The following is a 22,500-nucleotide window of genomic DNA, read 5'->3' as shown; positions in this document are numbered from 1 at the left end:
TGGAGTTCCATTAGCAGCGACAACCCTCAGCGGGTTGTTGTTGGCCGCTCATCTGTTGGACTGCATAACTGGGAAAATGGAGAGGAAGTCTCTGGTATCGACGTGAAAATGCTTTCCGGTTCTTTTGTCTTGGATGTGAAACCGGTGTGGTGCCAGTCTACTGTGTTGATCGTGGTTGTGGCCGCATTGCTTAGCGCCCACCTTCCACGTTATTTTGGATGCTCTCGTGGCCTCCACCCACATCCGTTGAGACAATTATAGGCTGCGCTCCCGTACTGCTTGTGGTAGGAGCAAATGCCATCTGCAGCCAGGAATGGGGTGAAAGGCCTCTGGATGGTATTGGACCCTCGGGCAGTTGCTGTGTTGATGTTGGTACTAGTCGGCGGGAAAGCGGGAGCTGTTGGTTGAGGGTGGGCTTGCCGATATGCTTCCATCAGTGCGCTAGTTCTGGTGAGGAGAACATCAATAGCTGTCTCGTCTGAGTCGTGGAGTTTCTCCCTGATGTTGCTGGGGAGAGAGCAAAGCCAAATCTCTTTTAAGATCTACTTCCTGGAACTTACCTTGTGTATCTTTGGTGGGGAGGCAGCATAGGCTGGTGATTTCTTGCCAAACTTGTTTTGGAGATACGATCTCCAAGTGGTGTGTTGGGGATGTTGAAGATTTGTTGCGCCCTCTCAGACAGAGAAAGCAAAAACTCCTGCAACAGCTCCTGCTTCTGCCTGTCGTATTCATTGTCTTCCGGCTGGCTGTCTAACCAAGAGGCTAACCGGTGGAAAACCTCCTTGGGCAAGACAGCTACATGGTCTGCTTTGGTAGTTGTCTCAATTATATTCTTGAGCCTGAACTGGGTTTCGGCTCGCCAAAACCATGTGAGGGCTTCAATTATGTACAATTGTTGCTTGAATACTACATTGGACAAGTATGCATATTTCCTTGTTAGGACATGTGCCAAAGGTGATATCCAGGCTACTGAGTTTTAAGAGACATTTATTTTGTGGGTAAGACCTTGTAACAGTATTCCACCTTGGATAGGAAAATTAAGCAGTGTTTCTTGGAGAGTTGTCAGTGGAAGGTCACTTCACTGTTACAGAACACACTGCAATTTATTGTGACAAGTAAAAATGGATTTATAGCCATGGAGTGAATTGATTCTGGGGAAACTGTAGATGAACAGGGAAGCAAGAAAGAGAAATGTGGATACTGTAAACAAAATATTACTTCAAAAGTAATAAGACCTGACATACTTTCAATTTACTCAAAAATTCCCTGGAGGACTAAGAAAAGGAGGTACATCCTCAAGTACATCTTTTCCACCAGGACTGCTGGCAAGTGGTTCTGATGACTCATGTTCTTCTTTGGTACAAAAAATTGATAAATTTATACTGAAGACAACAAAAGTAGAAAAGAAATGACTAGACCTACTGTTTAGTAAAATAAAAATAAAAATACTTGCAACATTCCTTTCATTGTTGCAGTAAAGGAACACAATGAAACAGATTCACATATTATCTCTTGTGCTGGTTATTTCTTGGATGAAGTAAATATGAGTTGTCAGATTACAATAGTTTACGTATTGGAGAGACTTATTTAGCATCCTCAGTCAACCAAAACTTTCTGCATCTGCTCATTTGACTCTGGATCAAAAAGAGAAAAAGTGAAAAAGGAAAGGGAAAAAAGGAAAATGGATAGGAAATTGTCTATTGTAAAGAACTGTATAAATACAAGGTGGGTTATTCCATATATTTTTTTGTGTGTGCAATACAGTACACCAGTGCTTGAAGGTAGTTCCCCATGATGGCCTTAGCATGAGCCACTCATAGAGCTCCTCCTGAAACTTACACAAAGTAACCAAATAAGTATCAAGTAAGTAACACCGTTATGTACATATAAACATTTGCTACTTTAGTTACCCATTATACCATATTCTACAATGTTCTCTCTTTCTTTTATGCTTTACACCAACCTTGAGATCCACATGTGTTGATTCCAAGCTACATGTACTCCATTAGTCTCTCTTCTTGATCTGCTGCGTCCCCTATAATTTTCCAATCCTCAGTAAGTGCACCTTTTGCACCATTTTTGTTATTAGTCATTCATGGTCAAAATACTTGCAGATTTGTTGTGAACACCCAGATGAAATATTTAAGAATATAAAAGTCACAGCTGAAAATACAGATGGAGAGTATGCACTAAGCTAACAGCTGAAAATAGTGATTGCTGGATCAATCAAATTTCTGGCCTGTACATTGTGAGAATGCACATCCCAAGTGTGGCTGCCAAAGAATGGCTATGATTGTCAGTGGGGATGGGATGCTTGATGCCACCATGTAGTTCTCACATACTCAATAATAATGAAACCTGTAATTCAATACACTTGCAGGTTATATCCAATTAAATACTCGTCTTGGGTGATAAAGGCAACTTTCCTTCAAGCTTTTCCCTTTTTCCATTATGTCCAATTTTTCAGCAAAGCAAGTTCTTTGCACCTGTCAGATGATAATTCTTGCCACTTGAATCTCAGTTACACTGTGCAAAAGTGTCTTTATGGACACCTTTGCACACTGAACAGAATCTGCATAGCCAGGCCATAATATGTTGCAACTTGTACCAGGTACTATTTTCCTCATCCCAACTGCAAAGATTATAGTTGTATTGTTAACTTCAGGATCACCACTTGGAAACTGTAGGAAGTTCTGCTGAAGAGGGTCAGAAGACTTCAGTTAAGAGGAGAAATTCTGCTCCTTTCTATTTTTTTTCTTTGCATTAACTCCATAGCTTACAGACCTCTGGAAGCAGCATCGGCTACATTGAGCTGTCCATTGTTGAGGAGATGAATTTCTGTGGATAATGTTCACATGATTCTTGTTAAGTCTGTAGAATTGATGGGAGGTGCTCAAGATATACTGTATGACATTAGTGCTTTCAGTCCAGAACACAGAATTGCCAACAAGCAAAGAGAGCTTCATCCGTAATTTTACATCTGATGTGAGTGCCAAGACTGCTACTGACAACTCCAGTTTAGAAATGGAGGTTGTCTTTATAGGAGCCAGTCTTGTTGGTGACAAGGTGAGACTACAGTGAGTCATACCCAATAAACCTTGTATCCTTAAGTAAGAAATGGCTGCATAGCATTCATGGATTTGTCATGGAGGTGATGTAGCTTCACATTTTCAGATTTTTCTAAGACCATGGCACAACATCATTTGATAACTTTGGGCATGCTTCATTTTTCACCGTTCTTTGCACTTGTGAAATTCATTCACTGATACATTGAAGATACTGTACTATACCCTAAATTAACTATTGTGATACTCCCTATGAATAACAGTGATTCAAACACTGGCAAGCATATAGAAATTAATTTTTGTATGAGTATGATTTACATTTATATTTTACCTTGTACAACTACGTGTTACAGACTACTGTACATGTCATTATTAAACTGTAATCATGATTGCCCAGCTGAGCATTACCCAGGTGGTAATAACTTACAACTTACTTACTTGCACCAACTTCTTCATTTCATTCTCATTGATGTCTCACTTCCTCTTGGAAGGTTATTTTCACTCTTACTGTGAATGGGGCTAAGTTGAGTGAGTTATAGACTGAGCCCATAATGCTTATCTTTTTGAGATTGGCTCGTTTGACATGGTCACCCTGTCTTGAAGCATATCACTCACTAGGTTCCACAGGACTGCTAATGTCCCATCAGTTAGTAGTTCCAGCCTTGCTAGGTCAGTATCATAAACAGGAAGACTCCTGTCCTTTTGTTGGACTACAGCAATAACATCTCTTGAATTTGACATCCACTATATAGGTGGAAGCCACTGAGTTTTAGGAGACCCTTCAACTGTTGTGCATGGTGAATGGCATGTAGCTTGTTCTCGATAGACATCAAGAGGTCATCTACATAGAAGTTCCTTTGTACATCTCATAATTTGTTGTTTGGACAGACATACTATCAGGTTAATGATCCGTTTCCAGAATGATCTGGGCAACTAGATGTCACAAAGGTTCCTCTTGAACATTTCAAGCAAGCATAGGCCAAAACATCAAGTAACAGTCAACTCAATATGTAAAACATTAGCTAGGTTGTGATCTCACTATCTCACAGTTCACCAATCATATAAAAAAAAACATCATCTGTTCCTTATGTAGTGTAGGAATAAGAGTGGGTCCTATGACATGACTCATTGTATATACACTTGTTTGACAAGTCAGCTTTTATGGCAGATATGGACCATGTGTTGACCTGGTGATACTCTCTGAGGCCTTCTCAGCTGCTGTGACATGGAAGGTGAATGTATACACAGAGGCCTCATAGATCACTATTTTTCAGAACATGTGATAAACGAAATATATGATATATCAGTAACTATACCAAGCATAAATTAAGAAATCAGTCCATTTTATCCACTTTTCTTGTTTTTTCATTTGGAGAACCTAAAATCATTGATGTCACCCAAACTTCCAGAAACATTCTCGCCAACCAAATAATGGAAACTAATGAAACAGAAAAGTTTTTATGGTTTTGTTACAATTGAACTTGCTCCTCTATGGTAGAATTAACCCAATTGGCATTGATCGCAAGAATACATGCCATGCCCATTTGTAATATAAGTTTATTTTATTTACACATAAATGACTCTACAAGTGCCTAATCACCAATCAGTCAGTTATTAGTCCTATCTAGCTCATCTGTTTAACCGTTTCCTTGATTTTTGGAAAGTTTCTTTTGTATTATTTTATTGTCTTTAATGTTATTAATATTTTAATAACAATTTAATAATTATGATATCAGTAAGAATAATAACAGTATCAATATCAATAGTATTAGAAAGAAAAACACATTTTCACTAGGGCCTACTGGCTGTGCTCAAGTGGAACCATATGTATATAACAAAATTCACACAAAAAAAATACATGGAAATCTGTAGTCATTGCTTACTAGCAAGGTTGTGTTCAGGTGAGAGAATTTTTCTTTGCCCTAAGACATGTCCGTACAAAAATATGAAAAGACATGGAAAAACTACTGAAGTTACTAAAAGGCAAATCATCAAGAAGCAGGGTTTGTAAAGTATAGTAGTTTTCTGCTTTTTTTTTATTAGTATTTATTTTCTGTTTAGTATTATAGTAATTTATCTGTTATTGTTATTCTTGTTACCTATGTAACAGATCTTATAACAGTTACAATACTATACAATTCAGCAGAGTTACTATCATAAAATGTCAAGTTAAAAAGAAATAACTACTGTATTTTATTTTTAGTGATAAATTTTTACTGATATTGATGTATGTATTCAAGAAGTGAAGAAGTAAAATCAATTGTGAAATATAGACTCTTGAAATAGTGCCTGCAAGAATGGCATGCTGATTTTTGTTGAAAAATTGTAATATCTAAAATTGAATATTAATTTTTGTGAAAAAAAATCATCATTGTATAATAATGATGAAGTAACTTTTTATGTCTTAATGATATGCTATATTTGTTTAATAAACACATTTTTAATTTGTTGATATCAAGAAACATCACTTTTTACGTAGCTAAAAAAGTTGGACTCTATTAAGGATATATATTTTTTTCCTTATTTGTTTATAATTTTTTTTGTTATTAACTTTTAGAAAATTATATATATATATATATATATATATATATATATATATATATATATATACATATATATATACATATATATATATATTCCCCCCCCCCCCCAACCTGGGCGAGTAAATGAACAACTACCATGCCAACCAAAGACTGGTAGAATGGTGGAGTGTGGTGGAATGGTGGGATGATGGATTGTGGTAGAATGGTGGAGTGTGGTGGAATGGTGGAGTGTGGTGGAATGGTGGAGTGTGGTGGAATGGTGGAGTGTGGTGGAATGGTGGAGTATGGTGGAATGGTGGAGTGTGGTGGAATGGTGGAGTGTGGTGGAATGGTGGAGTGTGGTAGAATGGTGGAGTGTGGTGGAATGGTGGAGTGTGGTGGAATGGTGGAGTGTGGTGGAATGGTGGAGTGTGGTGGAATGGTAGGATGATGGATTGTGGTAGAATGGTGGAGTGTGGTGGAATGGTGGAGTGTGGTGGAATGGGGGAGTGGAGGTGTGGGTGGAATGGTGGGATGATGGATTGGTAGAATGGTGGAGTGTGGGGTGGAATGGTGGAGTGTGGTGGAATGGTAGGATGATGGATTGTGGTAGAATGGTGGAGTGTGGTGGAATGGTGGAGTGTGGTGGAATGGTGGAATTGGTGGAGTGTGGTGGAATGGTGGAGTGTGGTGGAATGGTGGAGTGTGGTGGAATGGTGGAGTGTGGTGGAATGATGGAGTGTGGTGGAATGGTGGAAGGTGGAGTGGGTGGAATGGTGGAATTGGTGGAGTGTGGTGGAATGGTGGAATGGTGGAGTGTGGTGGAATGGTGGAATGGTGGAGTGTGGTGGAATTGGTGGAGTGTGGTGGAATTGGTGGAGTGTGGTGGAATGGTGGAGTGTGGTGGAATGGTGGAGTGTGGTGGAATGGTGGAGTGTGGTGGAATGGTGGAGTGTGGTGGAATGGTGAGTGGGTGGAATGGTGGAGTGTGGTGAATGGTGAGTGGTGGATGGTGGAATGGTGGAGTGTGGTGGAATGGTGGATGTGGATGTGTTGGAATGGTGGAATGTGGGAAGGTGGAGTGTGGGGAATTGGTGGAGTGTGGTGGAATGGTGGAGTTGTGGTGGAATGGTGGAGTGTGGGGATGGGAGTGTGGGAATGGATGGATGTGGTATGGTGGAAGTTGGTGGAAGTGAGGTGGTGGAATGATGGAGATGTGGTGGAATGGTGGAGTGTGGTGGAATGGGGTGGAGGTGGAATGGTGGATGTAGTGGTGGAATGGGAGTGGGTGGAATGGTGGAGTGGTGGAATTGGTGGAGTGTGGTGGAATTGGGTGGAGTGTGGTGGAATGGTGGAGTGTGGTGGAATGTGAGTTGGGGAATGGTGGAGTGTGGTGGAATGGTGGGAGTGTGGTGGAATGGTGGAGTGTGGTGGAATTGGTGGAGTGTGGTGGAATGGTGGAGTGTGGTGGAATGGTGGAATGGTGGAGTGTGGTGGAATGGTGGAGTGTGGTGGAATGGTGGAGTGTGGTGGAATGGTGGAATGTGGTGGAATGGTGGAATTGGTGGAGTGTGGTGGAATGGTGGAGTGTGGTGGAATGGTGGAATGGTGGAGTGTGGTGGAATGGTGGAGTGTGGTGGAATGGTGGAGTTGGTGGAGTGTGGTGGAATGATGGAGTGTGGTGGAATGGTGGAGTGTGGCAGAATGGTGGAGTGTGGTGGAATGGTGGAGTGTGGTGGAAGAAAGGAAGGGAGGAAGGAGGGAAAGAGGGAAGGAGGACAATAGGAAGGAAGGAAGGGTAGACAGAAAGAGAGAAAGGGAGAGTTGAGAAAGTCTCAGAGAGAGGAAGGAAGGAAGAAACAAGCAGGGGGAAGGAGGCAGAGAGGGAGAGATCAGGGAAGGAGAGAGAGTCAAAGAGGAAAGGTAGAAGGCTCAGAAAGGAATATAGAGAAAGAGGGTTGTAAGTTCCATTTTTTTTTTATGATTAGATTTTTGTTATATTTCCCAGGTATGCTAAGGCAAGGATGGCGGCAAAGGAGTTTGGAATGATACAGTTTGGTCTCACAACCTTTCGCTTCATACAAAAAGAGAAGATGTAAGTTTTTATCTCTGACTCTCTGGTAGTTTACATAGAACTGTATTCAAAGTTTGAAAATATAATTGTTGACAAGGAAATTTTGATGAATTAGTGAATAATAGTAATAATAAAACAAAATATGAAGAGTGTAATTGTGGTTCATAAAATTTGCAAGCTTCCAAGGATAGTTGTCTTTGCATAAAAAAAATATGTAGGGTAGGGTACATGATTATACGATTAAACAAGTACTTACCAAGTATGATGATTAGTCATAATTTCACAAGCATTTGAGTGCATCACTTAGGTATTAAATGAGATGTTCCTTGGGCATTCCATGAATCAAGCTTTAGAGTATAGTTTGAGCTATCCAGACTAAATTAAAATGTCACTGTGCATCCTCTAAATACTTTACAGGGCTTGTGAAACTTAATGCCTAAGTGATGATGTCAAATACTTGTGAAATTATAATTAATCTTTATACTTGGTAAGTACTCATTTAATCTTACATTTTCACTTTGCTCATTTGACTGCATGCTTAGGCATCCAATTAGAGCTTCACAGTGGCTGCTCAAATCTATTATAAAAAATGAAAAACTATTGCATAGGACAATTCAAAGATTTTTGAAAAATAAACATTTATTATTGAACCTTTACATGGAACACATGTAATGTAGAGGTTAAAATTGTCTGTAGTAGACTATGACCAAAAAAAAATCCCATTTTGCTAATACAGCATCTGCAAACTGTAACTTGCTGACAGGTTTATCATAATATGTAGAAAAGGTAGCTTCCCTTGACCATCCTATTGTTTTTACAATGGTTGACAATGATAAGTATCTCGCTTCCTTGCTGGATGAAGCAGACTTGGTAGAGTGATCAGAAAAGATAGACGTATCAATTCCAGTGTCTTTCATCATATCCTTTATCCAGCATCTCAGAGTGTCAATTGATGAATGTTTTCCAATGGTTTTGTTGTTAAAAACAAAGAAGTTACTTTCCCTCATGAATTTAAAGTCCGCTTTAAATAACTTTCTAGTATATAGGCTTGAAAGCTTATTTGTGATAGATGATTCCCTGGTCTAGATATTTTAAGGACTCTCCTTGTAAAATTTACCTTAGATCATGTCATGTTCATATTTCTAATGTTTAATAGATGTAAGGTCTGACAATGTTGCCTGGACTGAAGCAACATTAACATTTCCAATTTCCTGTATAATGACAGTAAGATATTTATTTGAACAATAAAGTCTTAATATAATCCAGCACTGGATCTTGTGGGAGAGAGATGCAATCTTGTGGTAGCAAGACTGGATTCTTGATTAAAGGTTGAAGTGCTTTCGGGATCCTAGACCTAAGGTGCACAGAGGGAGAATACAAGATTGTTTCTTGTCCTCATGAATCTTTTCTTATACTCCCTCTTAAATTCAGGAATGGCAAAAAGCATAATTTAATCCTCTAACCATGATAAGGTGAAACATTAGTGTGTACCATTCAGGGTCTGATTTTCATAGGAGCATATATTGTTTATTTGAAAAATAATCTAGATGCAAACTCTAAAAAGTTCAAAGACTTACTGGTAATTTATCAACAATGTTGCAATCCAGCATCCACTCAGCCTCTATATTTTCACATCCAGGAATATTGCCTATTTGAAGATTTAGTTAATAAGGATACTTTAGTGCTTCCACAGTGATCAATTCAAGCTATAGTGGTCATATTGTCTGATCTTAGTCTGATATGAATGTCCTTATGATCTTTGAATCCTGATTTTAATACAAATAGTACAGTTTTCAATTCCAGCCAGTTTATGTGATGTAGTTCTTTGAAATCCCAATGACTACCTGTTACTATAGAACCAGGTTTAGCTCCCCAACCTGCCTGAGAAGCATCTGTTCTCAATTTCCAGTTCAGGACGGGAATCAACTTTGCTTTTAATAAGGGCCATATTTCTTACTATTTCCAAATATTTATATTTCATGGGAACTTGAGGAACTGCAATGCCTGCAAATACTAACCCAATAAAGGATGACAAATCATATATGGAAATAGTTTCTCTACTCAGTAGTGACCAGAAACTCAGATGCGTTGAATTTTTCCTTTGGGTAATGGTATAGTCATCTCAGCAGAGTCAAATATGATAGCAAGAAAATTTATAATTTGAGTGGCTTTAATACCAACTCCTGTACATTAATTGTCAGCCTTAATGAATAATAAAATTGCATTGCATAATCAACATTACAAAGTAGTTCCTCCTTTGATGATGTAATGAAAATGCAATCAGCTATATAGCAGGAGACCAACATGTCTAATGTCCTTAAGTGTGTTAAAGCAGGCTTCAATAATTTTGTGAATATTCTAGGGGATGATGATAAACCCTGAGGAAGAGAAGAAAACTGATAATGATCATTCTTCCAAATAAAGCGTAACCACTTCCGATCCTCTGGTATAACACATACCGAAAAGTAAGCGTGCCTGAAGTCAATGACCTTAAGATAACAGTTTGTAGAGTTCAGCTGAAGTACATCTTTAATAGTATCCATTTTGAAGTGACCATATTTAACAAATTCATTAAACTGTTTTAGATTCAATATAACCCTAGCTTTGAAATCTTGACGACTGGAAAAACAGTGTAAAATCCGTGATCTGTATCAATTCTACAGCATTTCTCTACTATACTAAATTTAATGAACCCTTGCATAGTTTTGTCAAGAAGTTTCTGATCATTGTGATTAATGAACTTGTTATTTTATTTTTAAGGCACTGGTACAAAATATCTGTGCTCACTCGGAAAGATTTTAGTTAGAGGTTTTGTTGAATGTTCCCCTCCCTTAGGAGGACCTCTGGCCAAAAAAGACTTAGCATAATTTTCTGGCTTGTTTACTTGCCATCTATTGTAATGTGGTTTAAATCTTTTGACCTGATCATTCCTCATTTTTGTTTGTAGTGTGGCTTTCCTAATGTTCTGGTCTTGTGCAGTTCATCACATTTCCTAGCCACATCAAATGGGAAAAGTTCATATGTTCCAACATATTCCCACTTGCACAATTGAGCCAAAGCAGCATCGTTGATGTGAATTCTAACCACTTCCTTCCTAATGTGTTTCATATAATTAAAAGCAGCAGCCAAAGGTCTTAGGGAATCATTTAAACTTGCCAAGTAATGATCAGTTTGGCAACTCTTTTTTTTTTGCCAATGTCACTAGTTTTGGAGATCAGACTATTTGGTATGGGCAGCCTGGCATCCAAAATTTCCCACCATTACTAATAGCCTTGGTAATATCACTGTTGGTTAGTGCACTTTCATGTTTTCAACATTACTGGGAAACTTTATTTTGGAAGCTGTTGTTTTCACATACTTGTCACTAGGCCGACATCGTAAGCTGTGATTCAAAATATTGGCCAAATAAGACCGATAATGGATCACCTTTTTCTTCATCATAGAAGGACCTGGCTAAATCAAGAAGTGCCTTTTGGAAATCATCATCCTGCTGATCGATGGCAGCTGTGGAACCAGATAAGGCTGGTGTGATGATATCCAAACAATGCAATGGATCGTCATCACCCAAGTGATTATTGAGTATTTCATCCTCTGATAAATATAAATCATGAATAGCACTTGGTTTCCTTTGGATTTCTTTATTAGAGTTAGTGAAGGTTTGGATAAAACTACTCAATAATTGTGTTAACTGATCTATCTTGTCACTGGTAGTTTTCGTACAAATCACCGGAGCTGATAGAAGCAACCAATTGAAGGTCTCATTGTTATACTTTCGTATTTCCTTCATTTTCCTTCACTGTAGAACTATCATCATTCATGGAATCATTCTTGTCTTTCTTGTTTGATGAATGCCTAGGTATTGTTTACTACTTCATTCCTACATTCCAGCTGACAAAAGATAAACAATGTTGTTTGGGTCCAAAGGACTTCAAAGGAGATGAAAGACTTTCAAGTCAAATACATTAACAACTTACTGTTATACAAAAAAGAAAGAATTGATGGCTTACCATTCAAATTTCGAACAAAGTCAAATCCAAAAAAGAGCATAAAAAAACAAATTTCTCCAGACTGCAGAGAGGGGTGGAGAGACGTTAACTGTCCCTGACAAGTGAACTGATTTATGGAATGACCAGGGAACATCTCATGGGTGCCTAAGCTTGCAGTCAAAGGAACAAAGTGAAACTTTGATGAATAGCCATATTTCCATAGTAGTTTCACTGAATAACCAAAATTCTCTCCTTTATTTTAAATATGACAGTAAAACCAATTATACACAAAATAAGTTTATTAGAAAGTGAGGCAGTCTTGAAACCAGGTGGATTTGTGACCTGTCATCTCATTTTTTAATGATTTTTTTTGTGTATGGTTTTATTTTCTTTATTGGAAAATTTATATAGCTAATGTAAAAAAATATATAGATTAGAAGTAGAAGTATTCCAATTTAATATGAAATAAAGATAATTGTGATTATTTTTTCAGGTATTCCCATGCCACTTTCTGCTTCTACCTTTTAGGGAGGACTGGAGAAATTTACATTTATGACAACAGTAGCCTCAGATTTTTGGCAAATAATGGATTTGATTTTGCCAAGTTGTATAAAGGTAATTTTTTTGTTTTTTATCTTAATGGCCTTTTTCTGTTCTCTATATATAGTAGGGGCTACTACCAAGCATGCACATATAGGAACGTGATATAAACCCTTTATCAGAAGACACACCTTACTGATATGATAATTGTTCTGAACTAAGCATTCGTTCATTTTTTTTTCCCAACTGTCATTGGGAATAATTTATTTTTGTAGCTCCTTGTGCATATTTGATATGTACTGAAGCATAATCATGTGGAATCTTAATATCATATTTAGTTTATTTATTTAGACAAAATGCCATTTTTGTTGTTGTTTTGAGCCCTTTGGACATGAACTAATTTTAAAACTTTATGCACTATATAAGGCTACAACCACACCAAACACGATGTGACCAGTGCAAAACGATGTGTGGAGCTGCAATCTGCTGCAATGCTGCATGGGTAGGGTGGCATGGGAAGGGAGAGAGAGAGAGAGAGAGAGAGAGAGAGAGAGAGAGAGAGAGAGAGAGAGAGAGAGAGAGAGAGAGAGAGTATGAGTGAGTGCAAGAGTTGCCATGATAACCAGAGAAGCATTAACACTATTAGGTTAGGTTTGAGAAGTCACAACATACCTGCAAATGTGTTACTTAAATATTGTTTTTTGTCAAGTAACATGGAAGTGTGTACCAAAAGTGCATTTACTAGAAAACTTTTCTTTTTCCTTATCCTATTAACTCCTGGGATCTGGATGCATTGATACCTCTCATGGCTCAAAATACAGGCATTAGACTTACTTGAGCAGCCACTCTAATGGGTGTGTGGCTTGTAGGCTAGGTGCACATGAACACTTGTGTGCTGTGACAAGACTCGATGCCTCCCCTTATTTATATTATTTTCTCTTTTTTCCATAAGCATTTTTTTTTTTTTTTTTTTGCCATTTTTCAGTGTCTATATTTGTCTTTTGCTCTGCTTTATCCAGATGGTAATAGACTGTTTTTCTTACACAGACTCCATATCATCTCTCTAAATATAATGATAATAACAATATGTAACATTTTGCTATTTGTATAATTTTTTGTTTTTGCATAATATTCTATTTTCCATAATACAACTTACGACACCAGTTAAAATGGGCAGGAAAAGGATCCTGAGTATGGAAATAGTGTCCTCCCAATTGCAAGTTCATGCCAATGGCCCCCACCAGTGATCCAATTATGAGTACTACCTATTTACCTGTTTACCTTTTTCCTTGATTTTCAAAAATGTTTTCTGGTATCTTATATTTGTGGTAGTAGTGTCAGTAACACTACTTGTAATATATATAAGAAAAATAACAGCATCAATATTGATAGCATTAGTTGAATTTAAAAAATCCTGCAATCTCGAGGAATGGTAAAATCAGGTGAGGCCACAAGGTCTACTACTTGATTGCTTTGTGGCTAAGCACTTGTAGAGCCATCTAAATGCAGAGACATTGCACAAAACAATATAATAGTGAACACATTTTCCCAGTGATGGTGGGTTACGAAAGAGAAAGAGAGAGGAAACTTTTGTTGTCTGGTCTCTTATGAAATAGTGTGAGTCTGGTGTAGCCATGTCCCATTAGTTATTGCAGTACAAAGTTTTCCATGCATTTTGCTTTGCTTTGCTTCATGTTTGGTGTGGCTACGGCCTAAGAGTTAATAATAGGAGATTTATAGTAAGTTCTGTGTGGTGTAACCCACTGGTGGCTTATGATGCATCATTCTATTTTGTGATGTGACCCACTGGAGGGTTGGAATCAGAGATACTTAACTTTTTTTTTCTTATTAATGCATTCCCAATTTTATTATGCTCAGATATTAATTTATAGATGTTTTAGTATTTAGTCAACACAGATATGAAAACAGAACATTTTATAATGAACAGAAATTAATATAAAAACCAATATTTTTTAAAAGTATGTACATACATATATATACATGCACACACTCACTCACACACACACACACACACACACACACACACACACACACACACACACACACACACACACACACACACACACACACACACACACACACACCCGCGCGCGCGCGCGCGCGCATTTACATACGCACTTACACACACACACTTGCACACACACTTGCACACGCACTTGCACACGCACTTGCACACGCACTTGCACACCATGCACACCACTTCACACGCACAAGCACACGCCACAAACACACGCACTAACACACACACACACACACACGCACACACACAACACACACACACACCACACACACGCACACACACCACACACACACACACACACATAGACCCAAAATAATACAATCAAACTAATAAAAAATAGGTATATATATATATATATATATATATTATATATAGTATGTATGTATGTATGTATGTATGCATATATGATAGAAATAACTTTAACAGAAATAACTTGTACATATTCCACCATAATAGCAATATGTCTTAGGCACAGCCCCCTTACCTATCCTCCCCTCTCAGTCCTAGTTACTATTTCCTAGTTACTATTTTTTGTTACCCCTTCTAGATGGTTAGCACATTTTTTCTTATTTTTTGTAAATACAGAACCTTGCAAGTAACTTGAATGTGATGATTTTCCTTCAAGAATGTTAAAGTTGACCCACTGAGTGTGTATAATCACCCAACAAACTCTACAAACCACCTAATAACCAAGTACTGCTTCATATGCTGACAGTGTGAGCTATATTGGTGCATGAAAGTTTTTAAAATTCCATGAGGTTGGCATCCTCACCAGCTGCACAGAACTGTTAAAATCAGTAAATTAGAAATTGCTGTTATTGTCTTATTCTTTCCACAGAGGGATTGCAGTACATGACTGTTAAGGAAGAAAATGAAAAGAGATCAGAGTTGAGGAGTCAATCCCTAGATCTACCCATACCTTCACCAGTCAAGGTTAGCACACTGAATGATGAAAGACTAAAATAATATCACACATTTTATATTATCACAATTCCAGTGTTTATTTTTTATTGGAAGCAAAAACTCTATGCTCTCTTCACTCATTGCCAAATATTTACACAACTAGTCAAAACTAGAGAGAGAGAGAGAGAGAGAGAGAGAGAGAGAGAGAGAGAGAGAGAGAGAGAGAGAGAGAGAAGAGATGGGGAAAGAGAGAGAGAGAAAGAGAGGGGGAAGAGAGAGAAAGAGATGGGGAAGAGAGAGAGAGAGAAAGAGGGGGAGAGAGTAAAGAGAATAAGAGAGCAAGAGAGAGGGAGAGAGAGAGGAAGAGAAAGTAAGAGAGAGAGAAAGAGAGTAAGAGAGAGAGTAAGAGAAAGAGAGAGAGAGAGTAAGAGAGAAAGAGTAAGAGGGAGAGAGAGACAGTGTAAAAGGCTATGAGCCCTAGTAAAATGGCTTTGCAGGTGTAGTTATATTTGTCTGATGGCTTCACTCTTTATTGATAAGAGTACAACGCACATGAGATGATGTCTAAGGGTAAAGCGGTGAGCGCGGGGTCACGTGTCGGGTCATCCCGCCTGGAGGTGGAGGGCTAGGTCGACCTTACCAAAAAGAGAGAGAGAAAGAGAGAGGGAGAGAAAGAGAGAGGGAGAGAAAGAGAGAGAGAGTAAGAGTGAGAGAGTAAGAGTGAGAGAAAAAGGGTAAGAGCAAGAGAAAGAGGGTAAGAGCGAGAGAAAGAGGGTAAGAGCGAGAGAAAGAGGGTAAGAGAGAGAGAGAGAGGAAGGGTAAAGAAGAGGAGAGAGAGAAGAGAAGAGAGAGAGAGGGTAAAGAGAGAGAGGGAGAGAGAGAGTAACATAGAGAAGAGAGAGGTAACAGAGAGAAGAGAGAGAGAGAGGTAACAGAGAGAGAGAGAGAGAGAGAGAGAGAAAGAGAGTAAGAGAGAGAAAGAGAGTAAGAGAGAGAGAGAGAGAGAGAGAAGAGAGAGAAAGAGAGTGAGAGAGAGTGAGAGTGAGAGTGAGTGAGTGAGTGAGTGAGTGAGTGAGTGAGTGAGTGAGTGAGTGAGTGAGTGAGTGAGTGAGAGAGAGAGAGAGAGAGAGTATAAAAGGCTATCATCCTTAGTACAATGGTGAACAGAGGGTAGTTATACTTGTTAACGGCTTGACTCTTTATTTCTGAGAGTTGACACCACGAAGTATAAGAACATGACATGTTTAGTTATACGGGTTATAGGGCCGCGCGGAGGTCACGGTCAGCTGCCCGGAGAGAGGGCGGAGCTGACCTTAGTGCGGTGGTAGCTTAGCACGAACTCCCGGTCAAACGAGGTCAGATATAAAATGTGACCTCCGCCCTCGCTGAGCGGGTGGTTCTTATTTGGGACATTTGGATCCACGTGGAAAACAGCCACGTGGTCCACTGGTAATAGAAATAGAATTATCCACATCCTGTAACAGAAACAGAATTATCCACATCTTATATTGCTCGGCCACCTACTCGCGCCTCGCCCTCGAGGCACCTTCAAGGGTGACCTAACTTGGCTGGTCGTCTTGTTCTCGTGCGTCGTCCTGGTGCCTTTTCGTGGCTTCTCGTCCCTGTCGTCCTAATCCTCCTGGTCCTCTGTGTAACTGTCCTTCCTCGTTCACACGTCCTCGAAAGTCTCGCAAAGGTCCTCCTTGACTTCGGATTCGTCTTGACCTCCTCGTAGTCCTGGCCCAGGCCTAACTCGGCGGCGTCCTCGTCCACACATCCTCACAGATCTCATCCAGGTCCTTCTCGCGTCCACACGTCCTCGTAATCTTCATCCGGATCTACAGGCGTCGGGGCAGGGGCGGCATCTCGGGGCTGCTGATATCTGCGCTACGAGCTCCTGGAGTTGACCGGATCTGCAGGCGTCCGCCAGGCACAGCATTCTGGGGCGACTGATACCTGCGGCAAAGGTGCTGGTTCGCTGGATGTACGGGGAGTCTGGCAGGCAGCATCCTAAGGGTCCTCCTTCGGTGCCGTGTCGGTCCGACTGCAATATAAAGTCGGGGAGCCAGATCATACACGTAAGGGCCAGAATAAGAGAAAAAGAAAGGCAACAGAGAAGATGGGGTGGTAATTACCACTAGCCGGTTATTCATAACAATTTACGGTTTTTAATGTTGGTTTTTAACTTATTTTCGTCTTTTTTTTTCATTTTGTGTTTTATTTTCACAAAGGTAAAGAAGAAAATAGAAGAGGGAGATGTCAGTAGCGGTCCGCATAGACCTATTTGAACTATCAACCATCTCTGATAGATATGAGAATAGATAAGGGAACGACATCGGCGATCCGCGAAGATCTATTTGAACCATAGTCGTCACACAGATAAGAAATAGATGTAACTTGTACACAGACAGCGACAGACAAAATTGCGGGCTAAAGAGATAAATCTTTACGCCGGCACTAAGACAATAAAAAGGGTCAGTGTCTTTTATCCTGTGTGTGTGAGTGAGCTGAATGTGTGTGTGTATGCGTGTTTGAGTGACAGCTATCGTTAATGAGAGGGAAGGCGAGAGTGACCTCACACAGAGAATGAATCACAAACACGAATATTAACGTTCACTATAACAAAACTGAAGTAAATTAGCAATGCTAGCTATTTACGATTATTTCAACTACCACATTGAATTCAACATATAATGATATGCGACAGAATGTACGCATGAATGAATGGTGAACGTAAAGGGGTGAACACACGCTACGACGACGCTACGACTTGTCTAAAGGGTCAAAAGCGCCGCGTGGAGGCCACGGTCAGCTGCCCGGAGAGAGGGCGGAGCTGACCTTAGCGCGCTGGTAGCTGGCTACGTACTCCCGGTCAAACGAGGTCAGATATAAAATGTGACCTCCGCCCTCGCTGAGCGGGTGGTTCTTATTTGGGACCTTTGGATCCACGTGGAAAACAGCCACGTGGTCCACTGGTAATAGAAATAGAATTATCCACATCCTGTAACAGAAATAGAATTATCCACATCTTATAGAGAGAGAGAGAGAGAGAGAGAGAGAGAGAGAGAGAGAGAGAGAGAGAGAGAGAGAGAGAGAGAGAGTGAGTAAGAGAGAAAGAAAGAGTGAGTAAGAGAGAAAGAGAGAGTAAGAGAAAGAGAGAGTAAGAGAGAAAGAGAGTAAGAGAGAGAGAGGGAGAGATAGAGAAGGTAAGAGAGAAAGAAAGTAAGAGAGAGAGAGAAAGTAAGAGAGAGAGAGAGAAAGTAAGAGAGAGAGAGATAGTAAGAGAGAGAGAGAAAGTAGGGAGAGAGAGAAAAGAGAGAGAGAGTAATAGAGAGAGTAAGAAAGAGAGAGAAAAAGAGAGAGAGAGAGAGAATAAGAGAGAGAGAGTGTAAAAGGCTATGATCCTTAGTACAATGGTGAACAGAGGGTAGTTATAGTTGTTAAACAGCATGACTCTTTATTACTAAGAGTTGACACAGTATGGGAACACGAGACAATGTCTAAGGTAAATCGGGTCACGTGTCAGGTCAGCCTACCTGGAGGGGGAGGGCTAGGCCGAACTGATGGGTCAAGCGAGATCAGATAACATTGTCATCTACGCCCTTGCTGAGTGAATGGTTCCTATTTGGGACTTGGAGTCACGTGGTAAACAGCCACGTGGTCCACTGGTTCTTATGTATGTGCTACACAGCCACGTGGTCCACTGGTACTTATGTATGTGCTACACAGCCACGTGGTCCGCTGGTACTTATGTATGTGCTACACAGCCACGTGGTCCACTGGTTCTTATGTATGTGCTACACAGCCACGTGGTCCACTGGTACTTATGTATGTGCTACACAGCCACGTGGTCCACTGGTACTTATGTATGTGCTATATTGCTCGGCCACCTTCTCGCACCTCGCCCTCGAGGCGCCTTTGATTTGCCTCAAGGGTGACCTAATTTGGCTGGTCATTTCTTTGCATCTTTGTGGCTGCTTGTCCCTGTCATCCTCATCCTCCTGGTCTTCGGTGTAATCTGTCAGTTCTCGATGTCCACACGTCCTCGAAAGTCTCGCACAAGTCCTCCTTGACTTCGGATTGTCTAGACTTCCTCGTCCAGGCCTAACTCGACGGCGTCCTCATCCACACATCCTCACAGAAAAAGAAAGAGAGAGGGAGAGGGAGAGAGAAAGAGAAAGTAAGAGAGAGTAAGAGAGCAAGAATGAAAGAGAGAAAAAGAGAGAAAGAGAGAATAAGAGAGAAAGAGAAGGGGAGAGAGAAAGAGCAAGAGAAAGGAAGTAAGAGAGAGGGAGAGAAAGAAAGAGAGGGAGAGAGAGAAAGAATAAGAAAGCGAAAATGAGAGAGAGCGAGAGAATGAGAGAGAGCGAGAGAATGAGAGAGAGCAAGAGAATGAGAGAGAGCAAGAGAATGAGAGAGAAGAAGAGAGAGTGAAAGAGAAGGAAAAAGAGAAAGAGAGGGGGAGAGAGAAATAGAGAGGGAGAGAGAAAAAGAGATTGGGGGGAGAGAAAGAGAGAGGGAGAGAGAAAGAGAGAGAGGAAGAATTAGGGAAAGTAAGAAAAGAAAAGAAGGAAATTAGAATAAAATAAATAAAGTGTAATCTATTCCTATATTTGTAAATTTATATACATGTCGAGAATTTTCATCTATTGATAGTTTTATATTTCTTTCCAAAGATCGCAGAAGAAAGTGCCAAAAAGTTCTTGAGAGAAACTGAAGAAAAAATGATAAGCTTCATGGCAGATGAAACTTGTGATGTTCTTGTCATCCCAGGCTCTACTCTAACAGGCTTCTTCAGGAAGATTCTTTACAATAATATTGCATCTAAGTACCAGAATATTCTCATCCGTAATGTAATGACTGAGGGTGAGAGAAATGTTGAAATTAGGAAATTTGAAACTCAACAAAATCGAAGAAACTTCTTGCAGAAAGAAAGGGAGAAACAACTAAATGATCAAGTTAGTTATTTGTTTTAGAATATGAAAGTAACACATTAATCATTGTTGTGTGAAGTATATTTGATCTAAGAATTTGGAAACATGATAAATATTTGTTGCTGATAGAATAAAAATTAATTTAGATTCTTGGGGATGTTTCAGTTTATATGTCTTTACAGGTTGGCTTTACTCAGGTTGTCCGCAAGATCCTTGAAAGTGGGAAGGTGCTTGTTGGACACAATCTTGTGTTGGACTTGCTTCATTTAATCAATAAAACAGTTCATCCTTTACCAGAACATTTAGATAACTTCAAGACATTAGTCAAGACTACTATTCCAACAGTGTATGATACAAAGCTCATAGCAAAGGATCCACCATTTTGGTTAGTAATTTATAATTGATTTTATTAAAGAAAAGAAAAGAAAAAAACTAAGGCCCCTCAGATATTAGAATATGACAGACTTATTTCTCAATTCAAGTTTGTACATTAGAATTTTTTCTACTATTTCTTCCCATATATGCCAAAGAAGAAACATTTTTCTATCAAAATTTAAAAACTAAGTCCTTTAACTCATTACCGATGGCCATGGCATGTACGTACATGCCATGCCCACTGTGAGTTTACTTTATTAATAGTTTTTACACATAGATGGCTACACCTGTACTAAGTCACCATTGAACCAATTACGAGTACTGCCTGTCTTGTCTCTTCATCCTTTTCCTTGATTTACAAAAATATTTATTGTTATCTTATTTTGCTGTTACTAATGTTTTTAACATTATAGTGATTATAATATTTAAAATAAAAATAACACCATCAATATTTATAGCATTAGTAAAAAATATGTTTTACCCGCCAATTCAAGGAAAGGAGTAATAATGAAGGCGTCAAATTATATGTTTGATCGATAACAGGAGATGACAAAATGAATAATCAATGTTTCCTATTTGTATGTTTCTTTCAGTGTAGATATTCCCTTCACAGCCTTAGGATCTCTTTATAAGGATCTGTGTGAGAAATATGAACCTCCAACTTTTGCTCTAGAGGAAGGGTATGCAAGTCACAGTTGTGAAGAAGAGGGCAAGGCACATAATGCTGGATATGATGCATTCATGACTGGAGTCTGTTTTGTGACAATGGTGAAAAAGCTAGGTAAGGAATGACAATGCTATTTTAATTTCAGTTTTGCATGATTATAGCAAAGCTTTATAACTCTACCAGTAACCTCTTTGAAACACTAATGGCTGAATGCTTGCAAAAATATTCAGATAGGCCCTGGAATTGTTGTTTAGAAATATTTTAGATATGTATGTCAATAATGTAACTGAGTTTGAAAAAATGTATATGGGAGATTTACCAGGCAGGTATTTTATGATACAACCCCTAACTCGATTTTGTCTTGATGATCCTCCTCCACTGCTTGGGGTGATCCCATTAAATTATATTTTATATCACAAAATACAATGGCCAGTGAAAAGTACATAATGGTACACAAATATGTAAATACATTAGTGAAATTAATATGCATTTATATGCCTATGCCAAAGGAAAGCTGTAGGAAATATTTACAAAATGTTCACCATTGCCTTTTGAACCCATATGTAACCAGATATTGTGAGACCTATGTCGGTGTCACTCATTGTTTCAGAAACCTTTAAAATTAATGTAGATTTTCTTTTAAACTGTAGACTCTTTATGGTAATTTTTACTTTTTAACTCTTAGATTTATTCTAAAAAGATCTTTAGAATTGAAGCAATTTAAAGACAAATATATGTGTGAAAATTAGAAGTACTGTATATTTACATCACTCCTCAACCTTGCATTGATCAATGAGCAATCTTTCAAACATTTCTTGCCTTGTTTATTTTTCTCCTACACATTAATCATGGGTCCTCTGTCTCCAAGCATGGTGACATTTGTTATTTATTTAACTAATTGGATTTAACAAACTGGTTTTGTTGAGCAGACTACATATTTCTCTAGGTAGGCTAGAACTCTGTGTAATAATGATAACAAAAGATAACTCTTTAATAGTTGTGTAATTTTTTAAAATTTATTATTAAGTTTTCTGTCACATACCCTGCACTGCTAGTCACTTTGGGAAGATATAGGAATGTTCCTCCAAGAGCTTTTGTGAAACGTGTCATTCCCATCACCCTCAGCCATATTTTTTCATGATGACTTCGTGTTTTTTCAGAACACGAAGGTCATGTGTCACCTGGAGCCAGTGGGTTATTACAAAGTTGATAAATGTCAGATGCAGAGGATATATTTACTTCTGCAGTAATTATTTACGTTGCCTTCTGTAAAGTCTCTTTTATTCCTATCAGATGGCATGAACTGGGCAAGTAAGTCTGTTGTGAAATCAAACATTGCCTGTATGCAAACAGGGGATTGTGCTTTTTATTTTGGAAAAAAAAAAATCTTTCA

General features: G+C 39.0%; 1 protein-coding gene across 1 annotated transcript in view; it reads left to right on the top strand.

The window, feature by feature from the left end:
• The window catches only part of LOC119578038 (poly(A)-specific ribonuclease PARN-like), a gene marked incomplete at both ends in the record, with an annotated part of 24,709 nt that extends 2,291 nt beyond the window's left edge, over window positions 1-22,418 (top strand). The window contains 7 exon segments of the mRNA XM_037925752.1: window positions 7,596-7,682; window positions 12,141-12,262; window positions 15,067-15,161; window positions 19,808-20,089; window positions 20,248-20,450; window positions 21,034-21,221; window positions 22,401-22,418. Coding sequence (XP_037781680.1) covers window positions 7,596-7,682; window positions 12,141-12,262; window positions 15,067-15,161; window positions 19,808-20,089; window positions 20,248-20,450; window positions 21,034-21,221; window positions 22,401-22,418 — 995 coding nt within the window.
• Between the last annotated feature and the right edge of the window lie 82 nt (window positions 22,419-22,500).

Source organism: Penaeus monodon, chromosome 10, assembly GCF_015228065.2.
Source record: "Penaeus monodon isolate SGIC_2016 chromosome 10, NSTDA_Pmon_1, whole genome shotgun sequence".
Taxonomy (NCBI): Eukaryota; Metazoa; Arthropoda; class Malacostraca; order Decapoda; family Penaeidae; genus Penaeus; species Penaeus monodon.
Note: the sequence above shows the minus strand (reverse complement) of the source record. Positions and strands in the feature narration are given on the sequence as shown.